Here is a 27,622-nt window from a genome sequence, read left to right on the forward strand (position 1 = left end):
GTACCAGAGATTGAACTCGGGTCTTTGCGCTTGCAAGGCAGGCCACCGAACCACTGAGCTAAATCCCCGGCCCAAGATTATTATTATGTAGGGGGGTTTTAAAGAAGGATTGCAGCAATTTCTAGAAAAAAAGTCTGTTTATCACTCATGTGTAGGAAGAAAAGAGTCAAGATAACAGTTGCAATAAAAAAGCTGAGTAAACAGATGTGACCTCAAGAGGAACCAGGTGGGATGGGCGGGGCTGGAGGTTGGGCCGGGAGAAGGCACCTGTCCCTCCTCCCATCCCATCCCTGGGGCTCCCTGCTGCAGGCCCACTCTGCCCCCTGGTGGTGGGCATGGTGCAGCACAGCCTCTCAGGCTTCACCCACCATCTTGGCCCCTGGGTCCCTGCCTGGCAGGAGGTTTGCCTGCTTGGTTGCTGCTCTTAGAAGATGACTTTGGGGCCGGGCATGGTGGCGCACACCTGTAATCCCAGCACTCGGGAGGTTGAGGCAGGAGGATCGCTGTGAGTTCTAGACCAGCCTGGGCTACACAGTGAGTTCCAGGTCAGTCTCAACTATATAGTGAGACCCTGTCTCAACCCCTCCCCACAAAAAACAAAAACCAACAAGAAAAGAAGATAACTTCAAGCCTGAAATCCACCTGCAGCAAAGCTGCAGACCCAGGAATTGGACTGAGGCCCTGGGCCTTTGGGGTCTGGCACGGGGCTGGGGGCCAGGGTCTGTCTCTTGTTCCTGTGTGAGTGCCTGAGAGAGGCCCAGATGCTCCCGCGCTCCCCACCCCACTCCCTTGTGAGCCCCTCTCCAGCCCCTGTGTAGGACCTGCTTGCCTCAGCCAGGGGCGGCAGGGTTGAGAGGCGCACCCCAGAGGCCTGGCCCTCAGGACAGGGAGTATCACCCCAGCGCTCAGCCTGGGTCCCCAGGGAGGAAACAGCCCGGCCACAGGCCCCACGAGACCACGTCCTTGCGTTATCTGCTCACTCCACGGAACACTCCTGGGCGTGTTGCTCTCAGCCCCCACATTGGAAATTTTCCTCTGGGAAGGAGGCCAGGACAGAGGCAGGCACCTCCTGGATGCGGGGCGGGGGGGACGGCTGGACAGAGATCTGAGAACCTGGCCTCGACTGTGAACTTGGAGTCCTGCACACAACCCCAGGGTCAAAGGGGACAGACGCTGAGGGGGTCTCACACACCGGGAGGGTGGGAATGACAGAGAGAAACACGCCGACACTGTCAGAACATGCTGCTACATCCACATCTGGGAACAGGAGGTCATCACTAACCCTGCACATCCCTAGAAATGAAGGCACAGGCTCCACCAGCCTGGGAGGGCGGAGGGCGGCAGCCCAGCGGAAGCAGGGGAGCAGGTGCCCTGGAGCGAGACCCCAGGGCAGGGCAAGTGCTGGGGGAGACACTGAGCCCCATGCCAGGGTGTTTGCCTGCACTCTGACCTCTGGAAGGCGGGCAAGGGGATGAGAGTCCAGGTCACATCTGTGCAGAGAACCCCGAGGTCTGTCCTGGTGTCATTCCAGATACACAAACTGGTTTTGGTTTCACAATGCACAAGCACTTATGAGGATGCCCCAAGGGCATCACAGGGGCTGGGGATGAAAGGCTGGGAACCTGCAGAGCCCCTGGGACTGCTGCCCACTGGGACCGGGATGCACCTGCCTCACCAGCCCCAGGTCCTCTCTGGCCTTGGTCCACGCTGCTGCCCAGGAGGCCCCTGCCTGGTGCCCCAGCCTGGAGGTAGGGGAGGAAGCGGGCTGTGCTTCTGAGGTAGGGGCCAGGGACAGGCCGGCATGGCACGGAGGACATGAAGGTGGCTGGTCACTCGTGGGCCTCTCCCACCCCTGCTGATACTCTGCGTCTGGAGCTCCCTGGGCTGGGCCCAGCCTCTGGCCTCTGTCCTCAAGGAGAAGGTTGTCCTCTTTCACCAAGGTCAGGAGGTCAGGTTCCTCTGTCCTCAGGGAGAAGGTTGCTTGCTTTGAGGACTTTGCCCTCTGCCACCAGCTCTGGACCCTGGGGCTGCTGGCCCTGAAAGTGCAGGCCGGTCCCTGCCCATCACCCCCCAGGTCACTCAGCTTGGAGGCGCACGTGCTGTCTGGGTCATCCCAGCCCATCTTCTGGCACACACAGGAGACCCCTTGCCAGACCCTGCACGTGCTCCCCAGGGGCTCCCATGAGGGTGGGACCCTGGGCTGGGGCCAGGACGGAGCTGGAGTCAGCAGGCTGGCAGTGTGGTCAGTGCAGGGTCTGGAGCTGAGGGGCAGGAGCGGGGCCAACTCAGGAGCCAGGTGGCCACCTCCTCCAGTGGCCAGAGGGGCCGCAGCTCTGCCTTCACCACCATCTCTGCCCACATGGTCCTCCTAAGGGGATCCCAAGCCCTCAGAGCTGTTCTGCACGAGCAGGTCCCGGGTTTCTGTCTCGACTGCCCTCCGATGACCTCAGTATGTGCGTCAGAGCCACCCAGAGCTGTGTCCACAGAGCCCAGGACCCCAGTAGGGAGGGCACAGAGCAGGACAGGGGTAGCATAGGGCTGGGACTCTGCTGCCTCCTGCCTTTCCTGCCCACCACTGACTGTGCTGTGTGCCCTGCACCCAGTGATGCTGCCTTCCCTTCCCCACAGCTCAGCACTGGGCACAGGGAGGTTCCCGGGCACCCATGCCACTCACCTGCTCTGCCTGCCCCAGCCCAAGTCAGTCCCTGTGGCCCTGACCCCCGGGAGAAGGGGACCCTTTCCTGAGTCCCTGAGCCAGGACCAGCCCCGCCCCTCTCTCCCGGACAGCATCTCCCACCTCTGCCTGCTCACTGTAGGTGAGCAGCTAAGGATAGCTTCTAACAGAAACGCCTTCACAGGGCGCCTCCAAGCAAGGCTGGGCGCAGACAAGTCAAGTCCCAGAAACTCCTGCTCTTCCCAGAAGAGCTTCCTCCAGGGCTAGGACAACCCCGCAGCCCTGCCCTCCTCCAGCCCCGCCCCGCAGTCACAAGTTTTCAGCTGGGCTCACAGAGCTGGAGGCTGCAGAGGACTTGAAGGCTCTGCTGGGGGAGGAGCTGGTGAGTGGCTGGCAGGTCAGGGGGCGAGGACTCGAGGGACCGGGTACTCTGAAGGTTGGGGACTTTGAGGGGGGACGCGTGGGGTCCCTGGCTGTGGCACCTCCAGGACCCTCAACCCTGTCACCTCAGAGATGGCAGGAGCAGGGCAGGCCCAGGGTCACTAGCCAGGCATGGCATGGGGTGGGGCACAGGGCAGGTGGTCTGGCTGTGGTGGCAGAGGGAACCGCATCTCTCCTGGGGTCTTAGGCCGGGCTCTGGGAGGAGCAGAGGTGGTTGTGTGGAGTCCCCAGGATGGGGTGGAACTGTCCCTCACTCCAGGTGGGGCTGCTGTGTTCCTAGGCCCTCTTCACACTGTTCACACAGATCTGTGCACACTCACAGACCCAGTGCCACTCACAGGTGTGTGCCTTCAGGAGAGGCCTCCTCTTGGGGATTCCTCCTCTTACACCCACACTGCACACTCATATGCTCCTGTGCACTCAGCATATGCGCACTTGCACACACACACACACACACACACACACACACACACACACACAGTCCCTGACAGGCAATCTCTGGGAGTTCCCCTAACCCAGGCTCCTGCTCTGTCCTGTCATCCTCTGTGACTAAGAACTAGCTCCTGTCTTGACAGAGCCCTGGAACCCTGGAGGCAGGTGCTCCAGCCCTGAGCCCAGGGGAACAGGTACTAAGACTGCCGCGCCTGGCACAGGGGAGCACAGGGCAGCCAGGCAGATGGGACAGCTGGAGGCAGGGCAGAGGCACAAGGCATATGCTGTGTCCCCATGGGGCGGCTCAGCTGCCCTCCCGTGGTCACCTCAAGGCACACTCGAGCCCCCTGAACAGGAGCCCCCCAGGCTGGACCTCACAGGCTGCAGCTGTCTGCTGAGGGCTATCAGGTCCTGTCCTCCACAGCATAGTCCGAAGCAGGCCTGGTCAGCGTCGTTGAGCCTCACCTGAGAACAGGAAGCACGTAGCTTATCCGAGGCCCTGCAGTTGGCAGGACGGCAGTGCTGGCCCCCCTGTGCTGGTGACGGTGGGGGCCCCACCAAGCATACCTGTCCCTAGTGCGTCCATCCCCGAGGACCTGGGGTCCGCACTCCTGCCCTACCTGAATCTTCCTGTGTTCCTGGGGCTGGAGAAGCAGCGCAGTGTCGCAGGTGGGCTGCACTGGGGCATCCAGGTCAGCTGCTGTGGTTTGTCAACGCGAGGACTCGGGCTTTTGTGTCAGGCACCCTGTGGAGCCCACTGTGCAGCTCCCGCTGTCATGTGGCAGGAGGTCGGCTTCCGGCAGGGTGCTTGGAGCGTCTGGTCGTCTGGTCTGGTCGCTGTCTTTCTCCAGCCTTGCGAGTCTCCCTGCCCCCCACTGAGCTGCATGGCGCTTCACACTCCTCAAGCCTCCTCTCTGGCTTTTAGCTGGGGCACCTTACTGCTGTGGGCTTTTTCCTGCAGAAAAACAGCGAGAGAGAATGGCCAGAAAGTCAAACCAGAATGCAGGACACTCTTGTTTTAGAATTTCAGACAGTAAATCTGTTTTAAATATAAGTATGTCCCAGATATTGCAATGCACTGCAGGTGTTGGTCAGTTGGCTTTGCTTTTTCAGTACTGGGGCTGAACCTGGGGCCTTCACGCTGAGTATAGCAATTGAGAGTCTTGCTAAGTGGCTAAGTGGCTCAGGCTGGGGTTGAATTTGCAGTCTGCCTGCTTCAGCCTCCCAGAGTGCTCGACGGTGGTGTGTCACTTCGCCCAGCTTTGTGGTTCATGTGAAATTTCAGTGCATCTCGGAGTACTGGACACTGGGTATGTGTGGCCACTCGAGTGTCACTGGGAGAGTTTTCTCCTAGGAACCAGAGCAAATTCCAGGTACCAGTCCAGGTGCTGTGCAGAGTACCTGGGCTAAGGTCTGAAGCTTCCAGGTAGGAGGGGGTGTGGGGGCTGGGGTGAGGATGATGGGGTTCTAGCCACGCCCACATGGCCCGTTGCTTCCCGCAGGGGCCCTTGGCAGATGGCTCAGCTCATTTGAGGGGGGTTGGCCACTTGTGCGGGGGTGACTGTTGGATGATGAATGCCACACATTCGGGGTTGTGGGGAGGGGATGCCACCTGCTCCAGACGCCATCCAGCCCGGGCTTGTGCCGGCCCCCACTGCTGCTGGGCACTGCAGGGAATGCTCCAAGGGGCTGGTGAGGAAGTGGCCCAGAGGGGCAGTGAGGTGGCCCCACCTGACAGCCAGGCCACGTCACCACATTGGCTGGAGGAGCTCAGAGGTTCTCAGACCAGGAGTCTAGGTAGCTAGTGCTGCTACATGGAGGACACAGAACCCAGAGAGAGGGGACAGCGTCAGCTTCTCCCTCTTGCCGCCTCACCCCTTAAACAGGGCTGAGCTTGCTGGAAGCTAGAGTGGGGCCTGGGCACAAAGGGCCTTGGGCACAGCAAAGGCTTGCAGAGGAACAGAACCAGTGCAGGCCGCTCCTACACCCAGTACAGAGCCCGGACAGGCAGCCAGGCAGGAGCACTCTGGTGTGACTGACCGGCCTTCGGGGCTCCAGAGTCTGGCCACAGAGACGTGGATTCCACTGGAGAGCCGGCCAAGGGGCAGCTCTGTGCCAGGCAAGGTCTGTAGTCCAGGGGCAGTGAGGGCTGGCCCTGTCCCTAGACTTAAGTGGAGGACAGGCAGAGCACGCTGCTTCTGAGGATGGGCGGGTAGGCTTGCCGTACCGTGATATTCCCTGTGGCCTTTGGCTGAGTAGCCACAGAATATCCACGTGTGACTCATGGTCCAAGAGTAGAAAGTCCCAGGAATAAAAGCAAAATAGATTCAGGTGCAGCCTATTTCCTGGTGAGGGTGGGGCTCCTGCACCAGCTGGCAGACCAAGAGGACAGTCCTGGCTCTGCCCACCCCGACAGTATGGCCCGCTCCTGACAGGGGGTAAAGGAGGGACACAGCAGGGGTCTCAAGGACAAGGGAAGGAGGACTTTCAGTTCCAGACCTGAGAAGATGAGGAGAACTCGCCCACACAACTGCATTCATTACCGCAGGGCCGGGTGCCCAGCCCCGGCGGGGTCCCCAGTGAGAAGCCCCAGACATGCAGCCCCTTCAGTCAGTCCTGCAGGCCACTGAGGAGCAGGCTTCCCAAAAGAGGCCTGTGACCACGCTGTGATCCTCAGTTGTCACCTCAGGCCATGACGAAGGCCACGGCCCCAGCCCGAAGTGGAAGCCAAGGAAGGTGTGAGCTCGATGTCCCCTGTCTGGATTTGGGACAGGCCAGGACTCCCATGAAGGAGGCCCCAGCCAGGGCCTGAAGAGAGGTGGCCTTGGGATGCCTCTGGCTTCAGCAACAGGGAGATCCTGGAGCCCTAGGTGACACCCACGTCTGGCTCCAATCTTGGCCTCCGGGGGGAGCACGCTGTTGGGTGTCAGGACCAGCTTTCAACGGGGCACTCGGGTGCCCTCAGGGTCCCTGACACCTTCTGCTATGATTGTTTTGTGGCCATTGTGCCTTGAAGAAACATAATACTGGTGACAGTGACTACTGAGGCGATTTTTCCTAAGGTGTGGCCAAAATAGCAGGGGATAGGATTCGAGGGGGTTGGATGAGTCAGGGCCAAGGGGGTATGGTGTGGGGGACCACAAGGGGTTTTGGGGGCCAGGAGGAGGGAGCCAAGAGCAGCAGGTACCCACATTCTGCAGGCTGTGGAGCATGCTGGGGACGACTCAGGGCCCCAGGCTGAGCCACTCCCTGCAGCCTCTGACCCTGGGCTTTCCTTCCTCCAGGGTTACAGGACAGAGGCCCCAAGTGCCAACCAGCAGCCATGGGCACCAGCCCCTCAGCCCCACCCCGGCTCGTCTTCAGGGTGCTCGGGGCCTTCCTGCTCCTGGCCCCCTCCCTGCGTGCTCAGCATACAAGTAGGTCTCTGGGTGCCCCACTCTGCCGGGGGGAGCCTGGGGACCAGGTGGGGAGACGAAAAGCCAAGGAGAGGCCCAGAGCTGACCAGGGCCAGGAGGTGGCCAGGACCCCGCACACCCAGGCCCTCAAGGTGACAAGCAGGGCTGTGCCCTGGGTAGGGAAAGGGCAGGTCACGGGCCCCAAGCACAGCAGATGGCAGACGACCCCAGCAGTGTCTGGCGGTCACTGTCACACCCTGGCAGCGGGTGCCCAGGGCCACATCCAGTTCTGAGAGAAGGGGAACTGGGAGTTGGAGGCCTGGGCCTGGGCCAGGGAAAGGGCGGCTCCACAGGACTGAGGGCACCATCTCGGCCGCCGATCCAACCCTGCCCAGGAGCCTCTGCACCTACTGGGCCTTCACCAGCAGTGTGGCGGTCACTGTCACACCCTGGCAGCGGGTGCCCAGGGCCACATCCAGTTCTGAGAGAAGGGGAACCGGGAGTTGGAGGCCTGGGCCTGGGCCAGGGAAAGGGCGGCTCCACAGGATTGAGGGCACCATCTCGGGGGCCGATCCAACCCTGCCCAGGAGCCTCTGCACCTACTGGGCCTTCGAGGACAGAGGTTCAGGCTGCAGTGGACAGGGCCCCAGTGATTCCCCCGACACAGCTCTCACATAGGGGGTCCCTAAGCCACGCAGGGACACCCAGAGCCTCCAGTGTCCCGGTCACTGCCGCCCAAAGGGGACAGCAGGGATTCGGGCTCAGAGCCCCCAGGACACCTGCTGCGCATCTGACACCCCAACACCCTCCTGATGGGGCGCACGGGGAGTGGACAGCAGGGATGCCCCGCAGACCGGCTGACTTGCCCGAGGAGACAGGCTCAGGGGCTCACAGCCCGGGCCACCACCTCCCTGCATGCACTGATTCTGTCCCTTCCACCCCGAGCTGGGCGCTGCTTTGACCCCATCTGGCACACGGAGAGCTCACTGTGTCCTGTGAGGCCCCTTCCCCGCCCCCCCCCAGCGAGCAGAGCGGCCAGCCGGCCTCCACGGCCCTGGCCTCAAGGTGACTGTGCCCCACAGGGTGGGACAACCCCACCTGCACGGAGGGCGTGGTGTCCGTGCCCAGGGGCGGGAGAGCCGTGATGGCCTGCAACAGCTCCAACGCCTTCACCCACATCCACATCCTGCTGAGCGCCCACGGCGAGACCAGGCTCATCTTCACAGAGCAGACCCCGGGAAGCTTCTCCCGGCAAGGGTGGCAGCTCCAGGTTCGAGGGGGCCAGGCCCAGCTGGTCATCCAAGCTGCCCAGGATGCCCACGCAGGGCAGTACCGCTGGCATCTTCGGGGACTGCAGAGATACAACAGGGTCACTGTGCTGAACGTCTCAGGTGAGGACTGGGCGGCGGGGGGAGGCAGCAGTGGGGAGGAGGGGGCTGAAGTGTCCCAGGGGAGGCCGAGGGAGAGGGCGCCTCCTGCCTGGGCCCTGGCTTCCCTCCACCTGGGACAGCCTCAGAGTCCCCGGCCCTCCCCCCTCCCCCGTTCCCTTCCTCTGCCTGAGCCCCAGGTGGTGGTGGCTGCAATGTGGGCCCTGGGGGGACCCAAGGAAGCCCTCCTGCTGCCTGGAGCTGGGCGTGTGTCTTGGCCGGTCCCCACCCTGACAGGGGCGTCTCTCCCGCAGAGCCCCAAGACCAGGAGGAGGAGCCAGGTGCAGCGCTGTCCGAGTCTTCCTGGGGTGTTTCACCCCTGCTGCCAGGTACAGGCCCCAGGGGGGCTCCCCAGCCTTGGTGGTTCTGCCGCCACTGCCCGGAGCCCTTCCCACCTGGCGCCCCTCAGCCCTGCCTGCCAGGTCTCCCTGTTGTCGTTAGGGAGTGTGGGGCCATCAGGGCCAAGGGTGAGTGACTGGAGAGAAGACAGTTGCGGAGGAGGCTCACCCACCTTTCCACTCTAGAAGTGCCGCCTAGAATCCAGGAGCACCGGACCCCAGTGGGGATGGCGGCAGCTGTGGTCTTTGTCGTCCTGGGCATTGCTGGGATCTTTGTGCTCACCCAGTGCCGTCTCCGAAATTCCTGGAGGCCCCTCCAGGTAGGAGGACCTGTGCCTGCCTGAGGGCAGGTGAGCCACACCAACCCTGGAGGAGAGATGGATGCAGTACGGTCTCCTTGGGCTCCGATCTGACACTCTGCCCTGCCTGGGTCCCCAGGAGTCCCTCTGTCCCTGCCCTCGCTGTGTCCCCAGGACAGCTTGGAGGCTGGCGGGGCAGTGTGGACTTCTGCCTCCTCCCAAGGTTCCTGGGAATTTGCATCAGGAACGAAGCATGCTGTTTCTGAGCCTAGGGGGCCTCTGACTGGGGAACCCTGGGAAGTGGGTTCCACCCCTCTGGGCCTGGCTGGGTAAATGGAAGGTGCAGTGTACATCTGTGTGTGCCTGAGTGTGTGTGTGCAGGCCAAGTGTGCCAAGCCGTGAGGGCTTCCGTGTGTGAGCTGTGTGGCCTGTGTCTGGGTGTCTGCCCAGTGGAGTCGGAGCTCAGCCCCTGCCTCCCCCTGCAGATGAGATCAGAACTCTGAGCTACAGTGCAGCGGACGTGAGCCCACAGAGGAATGCTGAGGAAGGCAATGGTCAGAGTCTCCAGCTCACGTCTCTTCTGGGTCTCCTGCAGGTGTGTGCCCGGGTCCTCAGGGCTTCGTGATCCCCATAGGGTATTAAAGGTGATCTTGACCTCACCTTCAGGTGCATCCACACTCTTCACTATTTTGGGCAAGAAGCGAAAGATTGCAGGAGCCCCAGTCACAGGGAGACCCCAGAGGTTGTGCCCAGTGTGTATGTGGGCACCAGGTGGGAGCTGATGGGTGGGCCTGGCCTGTTCTGGCCAAACCCAGCACTGCACTTGGCAGTGTCCCGGGCCTCAGCCTCGTGGTGCTACAGTGAGTGAAGAATTCCCATTGAGACCAAGGTAGCCTGACTCTCCCCTTCTCCTGTGACTGTGGAGAGGGACACGGTTTGGCCCATGGCTGTCACACCCCTCCTCTTTGCTTCCCTTGGCTCCCCACGGTCCCCTGATGAGGAGCTGGGCCAGCCTCAGTGTCCTCCCACCCTGGAGTTACCTCACAGCCACTCTGACGGGAGGAGCAGCCTTCCCCACAGCCACTGCCTTTCTGAAGAAGGAAACCATCCTGGTGTGGCAGGGATCAGGGAAGGATCTGGGCCCACTGTCTCCATTCTGGACCTCCCCAGACCCCAATTACCCATGGCTAACACAGCGAACTCTCCTGCAGATTTCCTGGGTCAACCCTGCCATTTTGCAGAGCTCTGACAATGTTAACCAAACAGCTTAGAGTCTCCAGTGACTCCGGACACCCTGCACCTGCTCAAGGAGATGTCGGCGCTGCTTGAATTTAAACCAAGCAGTAGGAATGAGGTCCAGATTTAGGCTGATCACAGGCCCGCAGCTGCTATGTTACCGGCTTGCCCTTCACGCTCTTGGGTTGATCTTGAAGGGCTCACTCTGGGTACTGGCCACCCTGTTTTGATGCACAGGTCTTGTTCAAGTAAACCCTCTCTTTACTGGTCTTGAAAATCTGGCCATTACTTATTTCTGGGCTGGTGTTGTTGCTGAAGAAACTGGTAAAAGACATACAGAGCCACAAGAGTGGGTAAAACAGAGTTTACTTTGCTAGCAAAGGGTCCACCATACCAAATGACTGACCCTGGGCTGGGTTACAATCTGCCTTTTGTAGGAGTTTTACTATCCTGACCTCGTTTTAGGCAGTTTGATAAGATATTCCAGTTCTCAGTTCCCATCACAAATTATGATCACAAGACTGTTTAATTTTAACCCAAATGTAGCATTTTCTTTGTGGTTAGGATGTTTATCTTTAGGATTCACCCAATTAGCTATTCTAGCCCACAGGAGTGGGGGTCAGGGTTAGGAAAACAGGACTGGTGACATTCATCTTTTATAGTCATACAATTTACAGAAAGTTTAGGGTTTAGGATCTAACGGTACTTTGCTTGTAAGGTATGGTGATTGTTAGTTTGAGCATCTGGTCTTACCCTGGGGATGTGGCTAAGCACCTCCAGCATCTGTTAATCTTAAAACATTTTAAATTGGGGCTACATGACTTCAAGCTTTGTAGTTAATGATAAAACCTCTGGTATTGTTGTCCTAAGAAACAAGCAAAGCCAAGCAAATTACAGAAGCGAAACACAGCGGGTTATTCTGTATTTCCTTAACATTTGGTAGGTTTCGGACGATTTCCAGAAGTTCTCTTTATCAGTGTGGGCTCAGAAAAATCCTGTAAATCTCCTTGGGGTTCCTGTCCTAAGTTGTGTGGACAGAGTGGTGGGTTTAAAAGAAACAACTGTAAACATAATGGACTGTTCCACCAGGAGGGCCCCGGAGACCAGGGACTGGCAGAGCTGACCCACGGTTTCTGGCACAAGAACAGCACTCAGCTTTAATTTCAGGGCCAGTAGCAAAGCCGCACTTTGCTGATTTGGGATTTCTACCTGAGTTGAGTAAAGGAACTCTCAGCGGATGGGTGATGCCACCCCATTCTCAAGAGCCAGTTTCTGAGTGTGCACAGATGCGGAACAAGCTTCTTGTGGGTTTTTGTTTTGGCACTAAAACATATAGGATGGTTTGTTAATTGGTTTATTTGGTTAAAGGTTAATGTGATGGAGGTATTCAAAATACAGAATAGTACACGTCTAGAAAAAAAGTCAGTTTTTCATTCATGTGCAGAAGAAAACATTCAAGATATAATTGCAATAAAAAAGACAGGCGGGCCAGGGATTTAGCTCAGTGCAGGGATTTCGCTCAGTGATTCCACCACCTGCCTCACAAGTACATGGACCCATGTTCAATCCCTGGTACCCACCAAAAAAAAAAAAAAAAAAAAAAAAAAAAAAAAGACAAGCAGAGTAAACAGATATGACCTCAAGAGGAACCAGGAAGGGTGGGTGGGGCTGGAGGTTGGGGCCCCAGCAAAGCATCTGTCCCTCCTCCCACCTCATCCCTAGGGCTCCCTGCAGTAGGCCCGCTCTGCCCACTGGTGGTGGGCGTGGTGTAGCACAGCCTCTCAGGCCTCCCCTCCCATCTTGGCCCCTGGGTCCTTCCCTGGCTGGAGGTTTGCCTGCCTGGTGGGCCTGAGATCCACCTGCAGCAAAGCTGCAAGACCCAGGGATTGCATGGAGGCACCAGGTCTTTGGGGTCTGGCAGGAGGAAAGGTACCCAAGCTCCTGATCAGAGGCAGGGGGTGCAATTTGAGATGTTCCCACATGTGGAGCAAGGTGAGAGAGCAGAAGGAGCAGCTAGGAGCACAGGACTGGGGGCCTGGGGACCGGGGTCTGTCTCCTGTTCCTGTGTGAGTGACTGAGAGGCCCAGGATGCTCCCGCTCTTCCTACCCCGCTCCCACATGAGCCCCTTTGTTGGACATAAATTTCCTGATGCTGCAAACAGGACAAAAGAAACCAGGCCTTTGAAAATCCTTTGGCAATGCTTTTCTTCTGCAGAGGGTACGTGGCAGGCTGAACAAAGCCAGGCAGCACACTAAGGAGTCTGCTGGGTTTTTATTCCCTGATGCTCCATGCTGGGGGCCTAGCCTTACAGTCTAACCTGATTGGTGAATTCTTATGAGTTGCAGTTGCTGGGCAGAACAGATCCTGTGACTCACAAATCTCTATGTTACACGCAAAAATGTATGGCAAGTGGACTGGTGTTTGGCCTTTTGTCTTACGTTGCCTTTCTAAGAAATGGTGACACAAGTACATGTACATTTTACAGAAATAGGGTTTTAGAAAAGGAGAGTTGTATAAAATGGAGTTATCTGAAATATCCCTTTGGACAGAAAGACTGTCTTTCTCATACCTCCTTGTCCCCTGTCTGTGTCCCCTGTGAACTGTCCAAGCACACAGGCTTTCTCTCCTTCCTGACAGTAGGTGACAGGGCCTGCAGCTCTCCCCGTGGCAGCCATGGCCGATCTGGAGCCCAGAGGGTGCCATGCTGTGTGAACCCCGGGGCTGAGGTCCACACTCCAGGTGCACAGTGCTCAGCTCCCTCTCGACTCTGGCTCACAGGATCGGAGGGAGGCAAGGTCAGGCCAGGCTCAGACCCTGCGGGCAGACACAGGCTTGGGACGTACAGCTCGCACACCAACACTCACACATGCAGCCTATGCACTCACACAGACACACGCTAACGCACCCTCGGACCCTTCCCTTTCCCACCCAGGCCTGAGTTCAGGGGTGTTGAACCCACCTCCCAGGGCATAGTCAGTCAGACAAATGACAGGTTTTGTTCCTACTACAAATCCCAAGGAGTCCTGGGAAGAAACCAAAGTCCGTACCCGCCAAGATGACCCCCAGGCCCACCTCACCTGGGCATGAGGTGAGGGTTTGGGGACAGGGAGCCCTGAGGGCCTGTTTGCCATAGCCTCTGGGGCCCTGGGCGAAACTGCTGCCTGGGCTCTGCAACGCCTCCGCCACCTCACAGGCCCCCAGAGCAGTCTTGAGCCAGGGAATCCAGAAAGACCCGGGCTCTGGCCCCCACACTGCCTGTACCAAGTGCTGGGGCTTCTGCCTATACAAATCTCCGGACTTTGTTGAGAGGTGGTGGAAGCCCTAGCAGAGGACGCCCACCACCAGAACTGACAAGGCCACAGCGACCGGGATTCCCACCATGCGCGCCAGCCGGGCCTCAGGCACAGACTGCCTCTCCTTGGAGCCTGGAGGTGGATCAGGAAGGACGGGAGTGGGGCGCCCGTCCCCAGCACCAATCACCTTGCTTTGGTCAGGTTCACCTCAGTGTCTCCCCTCACTGGCTTTTCCGCACCACCCTTCTGTGTGGCGGTGTCCACCAGAGACCTGGCAGGCAGGGCTGAGGGGCGCCAGGTGGGAAGGGCTCCGGGCAGTGGCGGCAGAACCACCAAGGCTGGGGAGCCCCCCTGGGGCCTGTACCTGGCAGCAGGGGTGAAACACCCCAGGAAGACTCGGACAGCGCTGCACCTGGCTCCTCCTCCTGGTCTTGGGGCTCTGCGGGAGAGACGCCCCTGTCAGGGTGGGGACCGGCCAAGACACACGCCCAGCTCCAGGCAGCAGGAGGGCTTCCTTGGGTCCCCCCAGGGCCCACATTGCAGCCACCACCACCTGGGGCTCAGGCAGAGGAAGGGAACGGGGGAGGGGGGAGGGCCGGGGACTCTGAGGCTGTCCCAGGTGGAGGGAAGCCAGGGCCCAGGCAGGAGGCGCCCTCTCCCTCGGCCTCCCCTGGGACACTTCAGCCCCCTCCTCCCCACTGCTGCCTCCCCCCGCCGCCCAGTCCTCACCTGAGACGTTCAGCACAGTGACCCTGTTGTATCTCTGCAGTCCCCGAAGATGCCAGCGGTACTGCCCTGCGTGGGCATCCTGGGCAGCTTGGATGACCAGCTGGGCCTGGCCCCCTCGAACCTGGAGCTGCCACCCTTGCCGGGAGAAGCTTCCCGGGGTCTGCTCTGTGAAGATGAGCCTGGTCTCGCCGTGGGCGCTCAGCAGGATGTGGATGTGGGTGAAGGCGTTGGAGCTGTTGCAGGCCATCACGGCTCTCCCGCCCCTGGGCACGGACACCACGCCCTCCGTGCAGGTGGGGTTGTCCCACCCTGTGGGGCACAGTCACCTTGAGGCCAGGGCCGTGGAGGCCGGCTGGCCGCTCTGCTCGCTGGGGTGGGGCGGGGAAGGGGCCTCACAGGACACAGTGAGCTCTCCGTGTGCCAGATGGGGTCAAAGCAGCACCCAGCTCAGGGTGGAAGGGACAGAATCAGTACGTGCAGGGAGGTGGTGGCCCGGGCTGTGAGCCCCTGAGCCTGTCTCCTCGGGCAAGTCAGCCGGTCTGCGGGGCATCCCTGCTGTCCACTCCCCGTGCGCCCCATCAGGAGGGTGTTGGGGTGTCAGATGCGCAGCAGGTGTCCTGGGGGCTCTGAGCCCGAATCCCTGCTGTCCCCTTTGGGCGGCAGTGACCGGGACACTGGAGGCTCTGGGTGTCCCTGCGTGGCTTAGGGACCCCCTATGTGAGAGCTGTGTCGGGGGAATCACTGGGGCCCTGTCCACTGCAGCCTGAACCTCTGTCCTCGAAGGCCCAGTAGGTGCAGAGGCTCCTGGGCAGGGTTGGATCGGCGGCCGAGATGGTGCCCTCAATCCTGTGGAGCCGCCCTTTCCCTGGCCCAGGCCCAGGCCTCCAACTCCCGGTTCCCCTTCTCTCAGAACTGGATGTGGCCCTGGGCACCCGCTGCCAGGGTGTGACAGTGACCGCCAGACACTGCTGGGGTCGTCTGCCATCTGCCGTGCTTGGGGCCTGTGGCCTGCCCTTTCCCTACCCAGGGCACAGCCCTGCTTGTCACCTTGAGGGCCTGGGTGTGCGGGGTCCTGGCCACCTCCTGGCCCTGGTCAGCTCTGGGCCTCTCCTTGGCTTTTCGTCTCCCCACCTGGTCCCCAGGCTCCCCCCGGCAGAGTGGGGCACCCGGAGACCTACTTGTATGCTGAGCACGCAGGGAGGGGGCCAGGAGCAGGAAGGCCCTGAGCACCCTGAAGACGAGCCGGGGTGGGGCTGAGGGGCTGGTGCCCATGGCTGCTGGTTGGCACTTGGGGCCTCTGTCCTGTAACCCTGGAGGAAGGAAAGCCCAGGGTCAGAGGCTGCTGGGAGCGGCTCAGCCTGGGGCCCTGAGTTGTCCCCAGCAGTTGTGCCTAGGATGTCCACTTCTCTGCTGGACAGTGGCCCTCAGTGCCCAACCTTCCCTCTGTCCCTGTGCTCTGTGCAGTGTGATGCACCGGTCACCGGAAGCCTTGGGGAGGGAGCAGAGCCTCTGCCGTGCAGTTCCTGGCACTGAGCTGTGTGCACTGTGCTCTTCCCTGTGAGCTCTGTGCCAAATGAGCAGCGCTGAGCCTGAACTGCCCCTCCCCACGAGGTCCCGCCCGACACCGGCCCAGCTGGCCTCTTCAGCCATGGGCCCACTGGCTCAGGACCCCTCCTGGACCGCCGGTCACCAGGCCACTTAGTGGGCTCTCGGTGGAGCACCCCTCTAAGATCTGGAAAATGGGCTTTTACTTTCCCCAAAACAGCAACAAATGGACTCTCAGCTTGGATCCTGCCATGCTCAGGCACGATGGTGAGTGTGAAATTTTCTCTGATTAGACCAGGTGAAAGTTGTGCTTTTTAAAAATTCTAGTGAAAAGCCTTTTTCCCCCTCAGTTAAAAGTATTTGTCAGTCACTTGGCAATTTGTTGAGACTTGGATATTATTTTATGGATTTCATTTGCTTCCTGTGCTGGGATTCCATCATGTCCTCAGCTCCTCTATTATTTTTTTTTTAATCTATGTCTGCTGTAGAGTTATTAAGGGTGTTTTTCACTGTGGACACCATCTTTGTTGTTATCTGAGAAATTATTTGTGATTTTGTTTTTGCCAGACCCTCTTTCATTGCCGGTTCAAGGAGTCTGGGTGGTTGAGTATCAGATTGCTCCAACTTGTTGCTCGTTGGGGTTGCCGTAGGTGAGCTGGTAAGTCTGCTTTGGAGATTTGTTTAGGAGTCTTCTCATTTCAACAGATGCAGCCTGCTGTGCCTTCACTGAGGTGACCATTTGCTCTCCCATGGGCTTCGATTCTCACCAAGTCTCTGAGAGGCCTCTGCCTGCTGCTCACCACTGCTCCGGTACCTGAGGTCAGCGTGCCAGCCTCCCGGATCCTCCAGCTGGGCTGTTGTCTGGGTGGCCTCAGGCTGGGGCCTGTGCGCCCAAGCTGCTGCTCTCCAGGCGGCTTCTGGCTGTGCCCTGCGCGCACTTAGCGATGGTATCCGGGAGGGCCTCTGGCTGGATATTTTATAAATGAGGAAACAGCCGTTTTGCAGTTACAGAGATACTGACAGGAAAGTACACACGGCTCCCACAGATCTCTTGCCTGATCTGGACTGAGGTTTCCCTGTGGGGCACATTTTACAGGAGCTGGCCTTGTGGACGAGGGACCCATCTACAGGCTCGTCCTGTCCCCCAGAGCCTGCGGTCCCCAGGGCTCCGCTGGTATCGCGGCTTCTGTGGGCTGGGAGGCCCATAAGGCAGTGGGCGTGCTGCCCTGGGCACCCTCCGGTCTCCTCTCCCCCTGCCTCCCTGCCCTGACCACTCACTTTCTCCACAGCTGCCCTCTTGGAATGTCACATAACTGGGACCCTTTGGTCTCAGCTGATTCTTGTTGGGTTTTTTGTTCGTTTGTTTTTGTTTTTGTTTTGAGACAGGGTCTCTGTGTCTCCCAGGCTGGCCTCCAACTCACGGTGATCCTTTTGCCTCAGCCTCCTGAGTGGCGGCATTATAGGCGGCTCTGTGCCCAACTTGATTATCATTTTTATTTCAGTTTTATGGGCTTGGGTAGAGGGCTGGGGGAGCAGGCACCTTGCATTTCACAGACTTTCAAGAGCTTGAGGCCAAGAACCTCCATGGAGGGTCCTGGGCACTCTGTTGGGCACCCAAGCCTGCTGCTGCCCATCTTCCCCCTCCCACCCAGTGAGACAGGGAAACCCAACCCCTGCTGAGTCTTGTCTGGCTGAGACAGGCAGTCAGTTTAGACAGCAGAGGACAGGCAGGAGCCGGATGCTTAGGCTACTATGGCTGGTACGGCTTGTCTCTTGCTTGGTGAGACCGCTCCCTGTTTCTTCTTTATTGTTACATGGAGGGTAGCTTTTTCTGTCATACATAATGACACACGCTTCTTGTAACACAGCCAACGGTAGAGAAAAGTGGAGGAGGGAGATGCCAGGGGCAGGAGGAGCTGAGCCCACCTTGTGCTGGCACTTTGGGGCTGCCCCTCTTAGAGTTATATTTGTCAATCCTTTTCCCATTTTTCTTAGGAATTATCTGTCTCATCCCTACGTGAGACCTTTGTGTATTAGAGAAGCACATTGTTATAGGGGAGGCTAGTTTGTCCCCAGTCACTGCTCCCATTTTCTGGGACAGAAAGACTATAAATATGTCCTCATCTATCTTTTCCTTTAAAGCTTCAAAGTTCTTTTTTTTTTGGGGGGGGGGAGTGTGTTTTGGTTCTGGGAATTGAACTCATGACATTATGCTTGCCAGCCACATGCTGCGCCACTGAGCTAAATCCCCAGCCCTCAAAATTTTGTTTTAAAATTAGTTTGCTTAAAAAAATATCCTTAAAAAAAAAAAAAAAGAAAAGAAAAGAAAGAAAGAAAGAAAGAAAAGAAAAGAAAGCTCCAGGCCAGAGGTGCTGGCCCACACCTGTAATTCTAGCACTGGGGAGGCTGAGGCAGGAGCATCATGAGTTTGAGGTCACTGGGGCAACTCAGTGACTAATGGAGACCCTGACTCAAAAATAACAAAAACAAACAAAAGGCTCCCAGGTCCTGCAGAGTCTATGGTTGTAAAATGTTTGAATCTACAGTCATTTTGCAGATGAGCGACTGCGTCCCTGCTCCCTGGGGGAGAGCAGGCTGTACAAAGCTCTCTGTCCCCAGGGCGTGTCTCCCCCATGGGACCTGCTGGCCAGCATCTCCGGCCCTGCCAGTTTCAGTGGGTGGCTTTGTCACCTTCCTCACACCTGGCCAGCAGGTGGCCCTCTAGCTCGCCATCTTCCCTTAGACCCGATTTTCAGCCAGAACAGGAATGTCACTCTGGATGGTGCTTTCTTGGAACGGGAGTGTTGTGAGCTGCCTCATCTAGCCCGATAAGCCCTGAACCGTACACAGCGGCTGGGCAGCCTTGCTCCCTTTCTGTGCCCATCAGCCTGTTGGTAACTGCCAGGATCAGATAAACAGTTCAGCCTTGATCAGAGCTGCTGGGAAGCTTTTTGGTTCCAGAGGCCTGGCAGTTCCCACAGGCTGGGGCCTCGCCCCATTAGATAAGGTGTGCTCAACATCTTAACCCTGTGATCTTCGGGCAGAATATTTCCTCTAAACTGGACAGTTCTGCCAGGACTCACGAATGTCCGTAGTCAGCCCTGCTGACCATGGCCAGGGATCAGTCCCCTACCCAGGCTCCCAGCTGCCCTGTGGTCTGTCTCTGTGCCAGGGAAGAGTGGGCCCTGCCTGGGGCACTCTCCTGCCCAATAGCAGACTTGAAGAGCTGCACCTCGGGGAGGAGGATGCCAAGCCCATTGCCTTCCTCTGCGCCATTAGGGCCTGGAGTCCGGCACAGATCCCGCAGGAAGCCCTGTCCCAGACCCCTGAGACCTCAGTCCTCTCCCACCCTTCAGTCACAGGCTCAGGCCTGGACCTTGGCAGTGGGGAGAGGGGACTGAACGGGCTGTGGGCTCCTGCAGACCCCGAGGCAGGACAAAGCTGCAGGGTGTGCCCCAAAAGCTCAGGCTTAGCCATGTGGTCTCCTCTGGAGTCTAGGTGGGACCCCTTTGCAGGGCCCTACATGTGCACCCCAGGGGCTCCTGTGAGGGTGGCCATCTGACTCTGGGCTGGGGCCAGGACGGAGCTGGAGTCAGCAGGCTGGCAGTGTGGCCAGCTGAGTCTGTCAGCAGAGGCAGTGAGTGCAGGACCCGCCAGCCCCTCCTGGTGGGAGGCAGGTGGTGGCCGGTGCAGGGTCTGGAGCTGAGGGGCAGGAGCGGGGCCAACTCAGGAGCCAGGTGGCCACCTCCTCCAGTGGCCAGAGGGGCTGCAGCTCTGCCTTCACCACCATCTCTGCCCACATGGCCCTCCTAAGGGGATCCCAAGCCCTCAGAGCTGTTCCGCATGAGCAGGTCCTGGGTTTCTGTCTCGACTGCCCCCCGATGACCTCAGTATGTGCGTCAGAGCCACCCAGAGCTGTGTCCACAGAGCCCAGGACAAGAATGCCTCTTGCGAGAGCACACACCTGTGAGTGGCACTGGGTCTGTGAGTGTGCACAGATCTGTGTGAACAGTGTGAAGAGGGCCTAGGAACACAGCAGCCCCACTGGAGTAGGGGACAGTTCCACCCCATCCTGGGAACTCCACACAGCCACCTCTGGTCCTCCCAGAGCCTGGCCTGAGGCCCCGGGAGAGATGCAGTTCCCTCTGCCACCACAGCCAGACCACCTGTCCTGTCCCCCACCCCATGCCATGCCTGGCTAGTGACCCTGGGCCTGCCCTGCTCCTGCCATCTCTGAGGTGACAGGGCTGAGTTCAAGGCCAGCCTGAACATAGTGGCCAGCCTCTGCATAGTGAGACCTACCTCAAACAAAACAAAACAAAACATTTAATTCACTCCTAAATAATCAACAGGTTATGGAAGAAATTAAACAATTTCTAGAATCGAATGATAATGCCAGTACAACATTCTAGAACCCATGGAACACAATGAAAGCCATCTGAAGAGGGAAGCTTATTGCTGTGAATGTTTAGATTAGGATAACATAATGAGCCCAATTAATAACCTAACGATCCATCTTGAGAGTCTAGAAAAATAAGAACAGTTTAAATTCAAATTTAGTACAAGGAAAAGCTGGGCATTATGGCACCATCTATAATCCCAGTACTTGGGAGGCTGAGCCAGGAGGATTGCTGCAAGCTTGAGGCCAGCCTGGGCTACATAGTAAGTTCAAGGCCAGCCTGAACTACAAAGTGAGACTGTGTATCAATTAACAGAAAAGAAAAAGAAAAAGAAAAAACTTAGTACAAGGAAAGAAATGATAAAAATCAGAGCAGAAATTAATAAAACTGGACTGAAAAAGCTATACAAAATATCAGTGAATCAACGAATTGGCTCTTCAGAAGAATAAACAAAATAGGTAAGCCTTTAGCCAAGTTTACCAAAAGAAGAAAAGACCCGCAGCAATGCAATAAGAAATGAAAAAGGCAAAATCACAGCAGACATCATTAAAATCCAGAAGATTATTAGTAACTACCATGAAAACACGTACTCCAACAAACTGAAGAATCTAGAAGAAATGGAGAGACACCTAGACATATGGATACCAAAACTGAGCCAAGAAGATATAAGCACCCTGAACACTCCAGTAACAGAAAGTGAAATTGAGACAACATTAAGAAAAATACTAAGAGGGCTGGGGTTTAGCTCAACGGCACTGTGCCTGCCTCACAAGCACAAGGTCCTGAGTTTGATCCCTATACAAACAAACAAACTAAGAAAAGCCAAAGACCCAGTGGATCCACTGCTGAATTCTACAAGAACTTCAGGGAAGTTCTAATGCCAATGCTTCTCAAACTCTTTAATGAAATTGAAAGAGATGAAGAACTTCCAAACCCTTTTCTGGAAACCGGCATTACTTTGATTCCCAAACCAGACAAGGACCCAAGTAAAAAAAAAGAAAACTACAGGCCAATCCCCTTAATGACCATAGATGTAAAAATTCTCAATGAGCTACTAGGCAAACAGAATGCAACAAATCTCAAAAAGATCATAATCATGACCCAGTAGGCTTCATCCCAAGGATGCAAGGATGCTTCAACATATGCAAATCAATAACTAACTCATCACATAAACAGGAGAGAAATCTCATGGTTATCATTATCGATGCATAGAAAGCCTTTGACAAAATCCAACATCTATTCATGATAAAACTTCAAAGAAAATAAGTATAGAAGGACTTACCTCAATCTGATAAAAGCCACTTATGAAAAACCTACTGCTAATATCATATTAAATGGAGAAAAGCTAAAAGCTTTTCCTCTAAAATTAGGAATAAGATAAGAATGTCCACTATCACCGTTCCTGTTCAATACAGTACTCAAAACATTAGCCAGAGCAATCGGGCAAGAGAAAGAATTAAAAGGAATACATATAGCAAAGGAAGAGTTCATACTATTGTTACTCTGAGATGATACTTTACATCTATGGAAGATGCAAAACAATTCCATCAAAAGACTCCTAGAACTAATAGTCAAATTCAGCAATGTAGGATACAAAATCAACACAGAAAGATCAGTAACATTCCTGTACACCAATAGTGAACTCATGGAGAAATAAATGAGGATAACAATACCACCTCCAATAGCCTCAAGAAAATTTAAATACTAGGAATTAACCTAGTGAAGAAAGTGAAAGACCTCTATAAAACTGACATACTTCCAAAGTGATATGTAGATTTAATGCAAGCCTGACCAAAATACTAAGAGGGTTCCTCACAGAACTAGAAAAAAAGCAATCCTGATTTATAGGGAACCAGAAGAGACCCAGAATGGCAAAAGTAATCCCAGGTAACAAGAACAAAGCAGGAGACATGACAATCCCAGATTTCAAGTTATACTACAAAGCTATAGTGATAAAAACAATATGGTACTGGCACAAAAACAGACATGTAGATCAATGGAATGGAATAAAAGTTGAAAAAATAACTCCAGGCACATTAAATCCTCTGATCTTGGATAAAGGGCCCAAAAAGCGTATAGGAAAGACAGCTTCTTTAACAAATGGTGCTTGGAAAACTGGTTACAGACATGCACAAGATTGAATTTAGACTTGAATCTATTATCAAGTACCAAAATAAAGTCAAAATGGATCCAAGACCTAAATATTAAAACAGCAACACTCAATCTGCAGGACTTCCCGGAGGCCACCGCTCTGCTCATGGAAGGATGTCCTGCCCCGGCCCCTTCAGGTACTGAGCACAAACACCCACCCAGGCCAACATGGGGGGCTGGCCCTGTGACCAGGACCCTGCCCCTTGCTGGCCACATGTGGTTCTCTGTGCAGCTGTGTTCCCAAGGTGAGTGTAGTGTCTCCCTCCAGGGAGTCTGCCTGGTCACGAGAGCCAGCCCAGCTCAAACCCCACACATGCTGACAGACCTGCCCCTACCCGCACCCCACCCGTGGCCTACACACCCAGCACCACGTCCTCAGGCAGAACAGCAACCACATTCCCAACTCCTGACTTACAGCGCAAAGGCTATGGACATCCGTTGGCGCAGCCCTGGTTCCAAGAAGGGCCAGGCAGCTTCCACGTAGGCCTACAAGATGGTCCTCAGGAAGCAGAGGCCCAGACTGACTCAGCTCTTCTGGGAAGAGACCCCTGAGCCCTGGCTCACGCAGGACCTATGAGGAAATGCTGGGCTGTGAGCGACATTTCCTGGAAAGAAAGAACAGGAATTTAGCCCACACATCCTCCCAACGCCACTGCTCACCTCGCTCCTCTCCCAAACATCTCTGCTGTCCAGGGGTGACAGGGGTCCCAAGGCTGGGCTTCTACAAGGCCAATCCAGGGCCCAGCCCCAGCCCCTTTGGGAGGGGACAAGAGTCCTGTGGTCCCCACTCACCTCAGTGTCTGGACCCATGAACAGGGCCAGGACGGGCAAGACCGATGGTGGGGTCCTCTGCTCACATCCAACCTGATGACCCCACAGTCCTTCAGCTTCCAGCTCCGGCCACACACCCTGAATCCCATGGAACATGAAAGGGAGGCATCTATGCCCTTTGCAAACCTCTTGGAAAACCCAACAGCAAACAAAAGTAAATCCAGGACTAGTCAGGCACAGGGATGGAGGGACACACTGCACTCTGAAAGTGAGTCCAGAGATGAGCTCTGTGAGATCTGGATTCTTCTAGGAAAGCACTTGGTCATCTGGGGCTGAGGAGCGAGTCCCCCCGCGGGCCAGGTGTCCCAGAGCTGGATATCTGGAGCCCAGCGTTTCCCCGGAAGCGAGGGACCGTGTGTGCGCACCAGGCTGCACCCGTCCTCAGAAGGGGCTGGGGCAGCTGGCCGTGCAGGGGAGTGCGCTGGGAGCCTCTGTGGAAGGAGGCCTGGTCTGTGCAGAGAGACTCTGACTTCTTGGGTCCCAAGCCAGGGGCAGAGGAGGGTGGAGAGCAGAGGTCTTGGGAGATCCTAAGGGACTGGCTGGCTGTTGGTTCTCTGTTGAGTCTCAGCTCTTTTCAGGAGCCCATCTGAGGATGGGGCCCTGTTTTCTCCTTTGCAGGTCGGGGAAGATTTGAGGTGTGTGACGCCGGAGCAACCGCACAGCCTGAAGCAGCCACCAGGGGGAGCATTGACAGATATTAAATTGTGGCAGTCAGACAGGGCCACCCTGCTTTCTCCAGCCGGTCCCTGAGACCCTGAGACACAAGACGCCTGCCTCAGGCTCTGGGTCCCACAGTCTTCCCTGACCAAAGGGTCTGTGGGGGTCCTTCCTGTCTCTCTGGGCCGCATTTCCCCAGACTGTGGATCTCCGCACCGGAGTCCTGTACCCAAGGCTGCACCTTCCTGGGTGCAGTTCCTGCCCAGATGTCCCCTGTGGAGAGGAGAGCATCAGCCACACTCAGGAGCGAGCAGGGGTCTGGCCAGTTAGCAGAAGGGTGCTGGGCTCTGGGGGTGCCCTCGTGCGCCTGATGGCGCCCCCCCACCCCAGGGGGGTCATGTTGGGAGGGCACGCCGGCTCGGGCAGAACTGGCTGTCACGGCTCACGCTCTGCATACATCTTTGGTTTTGCTCCTACTTCAAAATGAGCAAGCTGGAATCAATATGACAACCCAGAAATGTGTTATTCATGATGTGTAGTCCTCACTCAGATGACAGGGGTGAGGAGAGGCCCGCTCCAAGGGCACTGAGGTATGACAGGGCTCTGATTCGCCCAGAATGTTTAATTTTTGAGTTTTTTCTTAGTTTCTTTTAGCTGTTGTAAGTCAGACACGCAGAATCTGACCACAGGGCACAGCTTTGTCTTTACGTTCAGTCACTTGAGGAGAAGTCTCCAGCTGACGAGAACACAGGACAACAGCGCCCAGCCAGCTGACCAAGAGGCCCAGCCTGCAGAGCTGGGAAGACTCTGAAAAACCACTGGACCCAGGGCATGAACCCTTAATGGGGCAGTGGCCTGGCCTTGGTGGGGTGGGGCGGGGAACAGCAGCTGCAACCTCTGCCCCTCCCCAGCTCTGAAGCCCAGGGCAGCCCCACAGGGTCTGGCAATGTAGGCTCCTGGAGGCCGCTGCTGACCACTGGGCTGGGTGTGTGTCCCTTCTGCCTTGACAAGCGATTGGGGAAGAGTGGAAGGGGAGTCTGAAGTGTGACCCCTCGGGGGCAGTGGTCGGGACCCCTGGCATGTTGGGGATAGCCCAGTAGCCCAACCTGAACCACCCGGATCAGGGGAGGAAGAGCCCTTTCCTCACCAGGTGGGGTGCCCAGGGGCCCCTGGGCAGTGGGCAGCATTCTCAAAGGCCTGAGCCTGGGCAGGGTCTCCCGGCCTCCCTTCCTTCAGCTTCTCCCTCATGGGGTTGCTCAGGGTTGGATCAAAGACCCTTCCTCGACTGGGGTCTCCTTGCTGAACTCACGGCCCCACCCTGACTGTTGTTGAAGATCCCCTGCCAGAGAAACTCTGCCTTAATCTCCTTGGGGTCTTGCTCAGCCCCCCAGTTGGCAGGAAACCCATCCTTGAGGAGACCCAAGTCACCTGCAGAACACCAATGTCACTTTTGAGTTCCGTGTCTCCCTGGCTCTTCTGGGGAGGGCTCTGGACCTCGCCCCACCTTGCTCCCCTGTTAGGGGCTGTTGTCCGACTGCCCCAGGGGCTCTGAAAGTTACAGATTCAGGACTCAAGAGGGGACCCTGGGCCCCAAGAGGTTCTAGACCTGCCCAGATGAGAGTCTGCCTTATGCATGGGGCTGGGCACAGTGCCAGCCCTTCCTGCCTATAAGTCATCTGCCCACACCACCTTTTAAAATTGTTCTTTTAAAATAAACAGCGCAAAATCCCATACATATTCACAGAAGAAAAGAGACCACATCAAATGCTGACAGCTCTCTCTGGAGGATGTGTGGCTGGCCAGGATCACTTTCCTCTTTCCTTGTTTATCTGTCTTCTACATTCTTGACAATGCATATGTATTATTTGAAACAAGCAAATAATACTGGAAGTTACTTTTAAAAGAATAATCTCAAAGTTCATGATTAAATCTGGCTCAGAAGGCAGCAAGGGGAACTAGATGGCCAGGTGGGCGGGGGTGGAGGGGACTCCAGGGCAAGGCTGACTTTGGACACCGCACTTTCCTGGCGCATCAGACTCCCTGAACTCACCACCTCACTCAGCCTGTCCCCACGGGGCATCTGCTGTGTGCTCTGATCTATCCCAGGTGTCTGGAACAGTGCAGGCTCCTTTGAGGGCTTCATAACTGGATTGTGACAAAGGCTGTCGCAGCTCCTGGAGGGGAAAGAAATGCTGACTCTCCACACATGCTGCTGACTGTTACATCAAGACCCTGGACGAGGCGTAGGTGCTGGGTTCCAAGTTCCACAAACAGGACCTAGGGTTTCACCCAGATTTCCTAGTTTCTGGAACAGGAGGTGAAGGGGGAGCAGGCTCCCTTCCAGGAAGCTGTCCTCTGGCCCATCCCTGGTCATTTCCAGGAACCGGGAAAGGAAAGGCGGCACCGAGTCCTTACCCAGAGGCTGTAAACTTCCTGGCCCCTCTGCTCACTGACCAGAGAAGCTGGTGCAGTCAGAACTAATCTGTCCCAGAGGGGACCACAGACAAGGCCGCCAGCAAGGGTTCTCTGCACAGGAAGCTCTGCACAGGCTTGAATAAAAGCTTTCATGAATTTATTTAATTAAAAACCACATGCAAAATAGCTAGAACCAAACTGCATTTAAAAAAAAAAAAAACCTGCTTGAAACCAGGTTCCTCCCGCTATAGCCCAGCATGTGGCCCCAGGGAACAGGCACGCAGAGACGAGACAAGCACAGTCCCAACTTCTCTTTGCATAGCCAGGCAGGGCTGGCGCACCGTGCTGTGCTTCCTTCCCCACTTCACAACCAGCCACTCATGTTGGCACTTCAGGGTCAGTGTGAGGCTCTAACTACGTAAGTCACGTGGTAGGAAGCCCCCTCCTTTGTAAGAGTACAGGTGACACCCACCCCCGGCCCCAGCACGTCCAGTTCCCAGTCCCAGGCTGCTCCAGACACCTCCAGCCGAAGCTCGCCAGCCCATCCGCCCGCTTCCCCGGCTGCCGAGGAGGACAATGACCAGCCCTTCCCAGTCCCTGGAGTCTTGGAGCGGCCAGGGCAATGGTGACTGCCTGGGCCTCAGCCCCTCAGTTCTCCAGCTCGGGGCCAAGGGGCTGGAAGCAGGACAGCTCCCCCAGAGCCAGGACTCCCACGACAGCCAGGCTGTCTCCAGGCCCCCTGAGAACACGCTCCGGTCTTCAGGGGAGGGTGTCTGAAGTGAGGAGCCATGAAGCAGAGACTGGGGCCTCCTCCTGTCCTGCCCTATGCCCAGGGTTAACAAGGACATGGAGAAGAAGCCTTTGCTATGTAGAACTGAATGCAGGGAACATCTGCTCACCATCTTGTGTTCTCTCCTGGATGCCTAGTGGGTAGCGGAGCAGGTCCTGCAGCTTGGCTGACTCCTGGACCTTCATATTTGATATCCAGTAGCACTCTCCAGCACTCTCCTAGACGGCTCAGGGCCTGAGTTGGAGTCATCTTCCACAGGTAGACAGTGGTATCATGGAAGCCCATCACACGGAAGACCTGCAGGCCCAGCAACCAGGTCTCGGCCTCTGCAGGGGCCACTGGCCACATGGTGCCCGGCTCCAGCAGCATGGGCTCCACCGGGGACAGAGTCACTCTGGGGAACACCGGCTTCGGAGGAGGGGGCTTGGGCGGGTGAGCACAGCGAGGGAGTTTAGGAGTCTTCCGGGGAAGGGCCTGGGTCCAATCTTCATGTTTGGGGCCCAGACCTAGGGGTATCAGCTCCTCAGGCATGGTGGGCACCTCCGCTGGCCCCTGGGCCCTGGGCAGA

General features: G+C 56.8%; 2 protein-coding genes across 2 annotated transcripts; one reads left to right on the forward strand and one right to left on the reverse strand.

Moving 5' to 3' along the window:
• The first annotated feature begins 2,989 nt into the window (after positions 1-2,989).
• On the forward strand, positions 2,990-11,020 carry LOC104858447 (secreted and transmembrane protein 1A). Its single transcript, XM_010618686.2, has 7 exons — positions 2,990-3,056; positions 6,832-6,963; positions 8,025-8,333; positions 8,624-8,698; positions 8,894-9,027; positions 9,492-9,601; positions 10,218-11,020. The coding sequence occupies exons 2-6, from the start codon at positions 6,870-6,872 to the stop codon at positions 9,507-9,509; spliced, it is 630 nt and encodes a 209-aa protein (XP_010616988.1). The 5' UTR covers positions 2,990-3,056; positions 6,832-6,869; the 3' UTR covers positions 9,510-9,601; positions 10,218-11,020.
• An 885-nt stretch (positions 11,021-11,905) lies between these two features.
• LOC104858446 (secreted and transmembrane protein 1) lies at positions 11,906-27,376 on the reverse strand. Its single transcript, XM_010618685.3, has 8 exons — positions 27,164-27,376; positions 25,900-26,023; positions 23,154-23,270; positions 22,777-22,966; positions 15,444-15,575; positions 14,266-14,574; positions 13,901-13,975; positions 11,906-13,057 (listed from the first exon to the last, which is right to left on the reverse strand). Exons 5-8 carry the CDS (start codon positions 15,535-15,537, stop codon positions 12,807-12,809), a joined length of 729 nt encoding a protein of 242 aa, XP_010616987.1. The 5' UTR covers positions 15,538-15,575; positions 22,777-22,966; positions 23,154-23,270; positions 25,900-26,023; positions 27,164-27,376; the 3' UTR covers positions 11,906-12,806.
• Between the last annotated feature and the right edge of the window lie 246 nt (positions 27,377-27,622).

The sequence above is a fragment of the Fukomys damarensis genome, unplaced genomic scaffold (assembly GCF_012274545.1).
Source record: "Fukomys damarensis isolate Sample0158 unplaced genomic scaffold, DMR_v1.0_HiC HiC_scaffold_23, whole genome shotgun sequence".
Lineage (NCBI taxonomy): Eukaryota > Metazoa > Chordata > Mammalia > Rodentia > Bathyergidae > Fukomys > Fukomys damarensis.

Excerpts from the sequence above, each read along its gene's own strand:
- LOC104858447 (XM_010618686.2), top strand. The coding sequence starts at position 6,870 with ATGGGCACCAGCCCCTCAGCCCCACCCCGGCTCGTCTTCAGGGTGCTC. Across the intron at positions 6,964-8,024 it reads CCTGCGTGCTCAGCATACAA|GGTGGGACAACCCCACCTGC; the intron begins GTAGGTCTCTGG and ends TGTGCCCCACAG. Across the intron at positions 8,699-8,893 it reads TGTTTCACCCCTGCTGCCAG|AAGTGCCGCCTAGAATCCAG; the intron begins GTACAGGCCCCA and ends TTTCCACTCTAG.
- LOC104858446 (XM_010618685.3), bottom strand. The coding sequence starts at position 15,537 with ATGGGCACCAGCCCCTCAGCCCCACCCCGGCTCGTCTTCAGGGTGCTC. Across the intron at positions 14,575-15,443 it reads CCTGCGTGCTCAGCATACAA|GGTGGGACAACCCCACCTGC; the intron begins GTAGGTCTCCGG and ends TGTGCCCCACAG. Across the intron at positions 13,058-13,900 it reads TGTTTCACCCCTGCTGCCAG|GGTCTGAGCCTGGCCTGACC; the intron begins GTACAGGCCCCA and ends GTCTGCCCGCAG.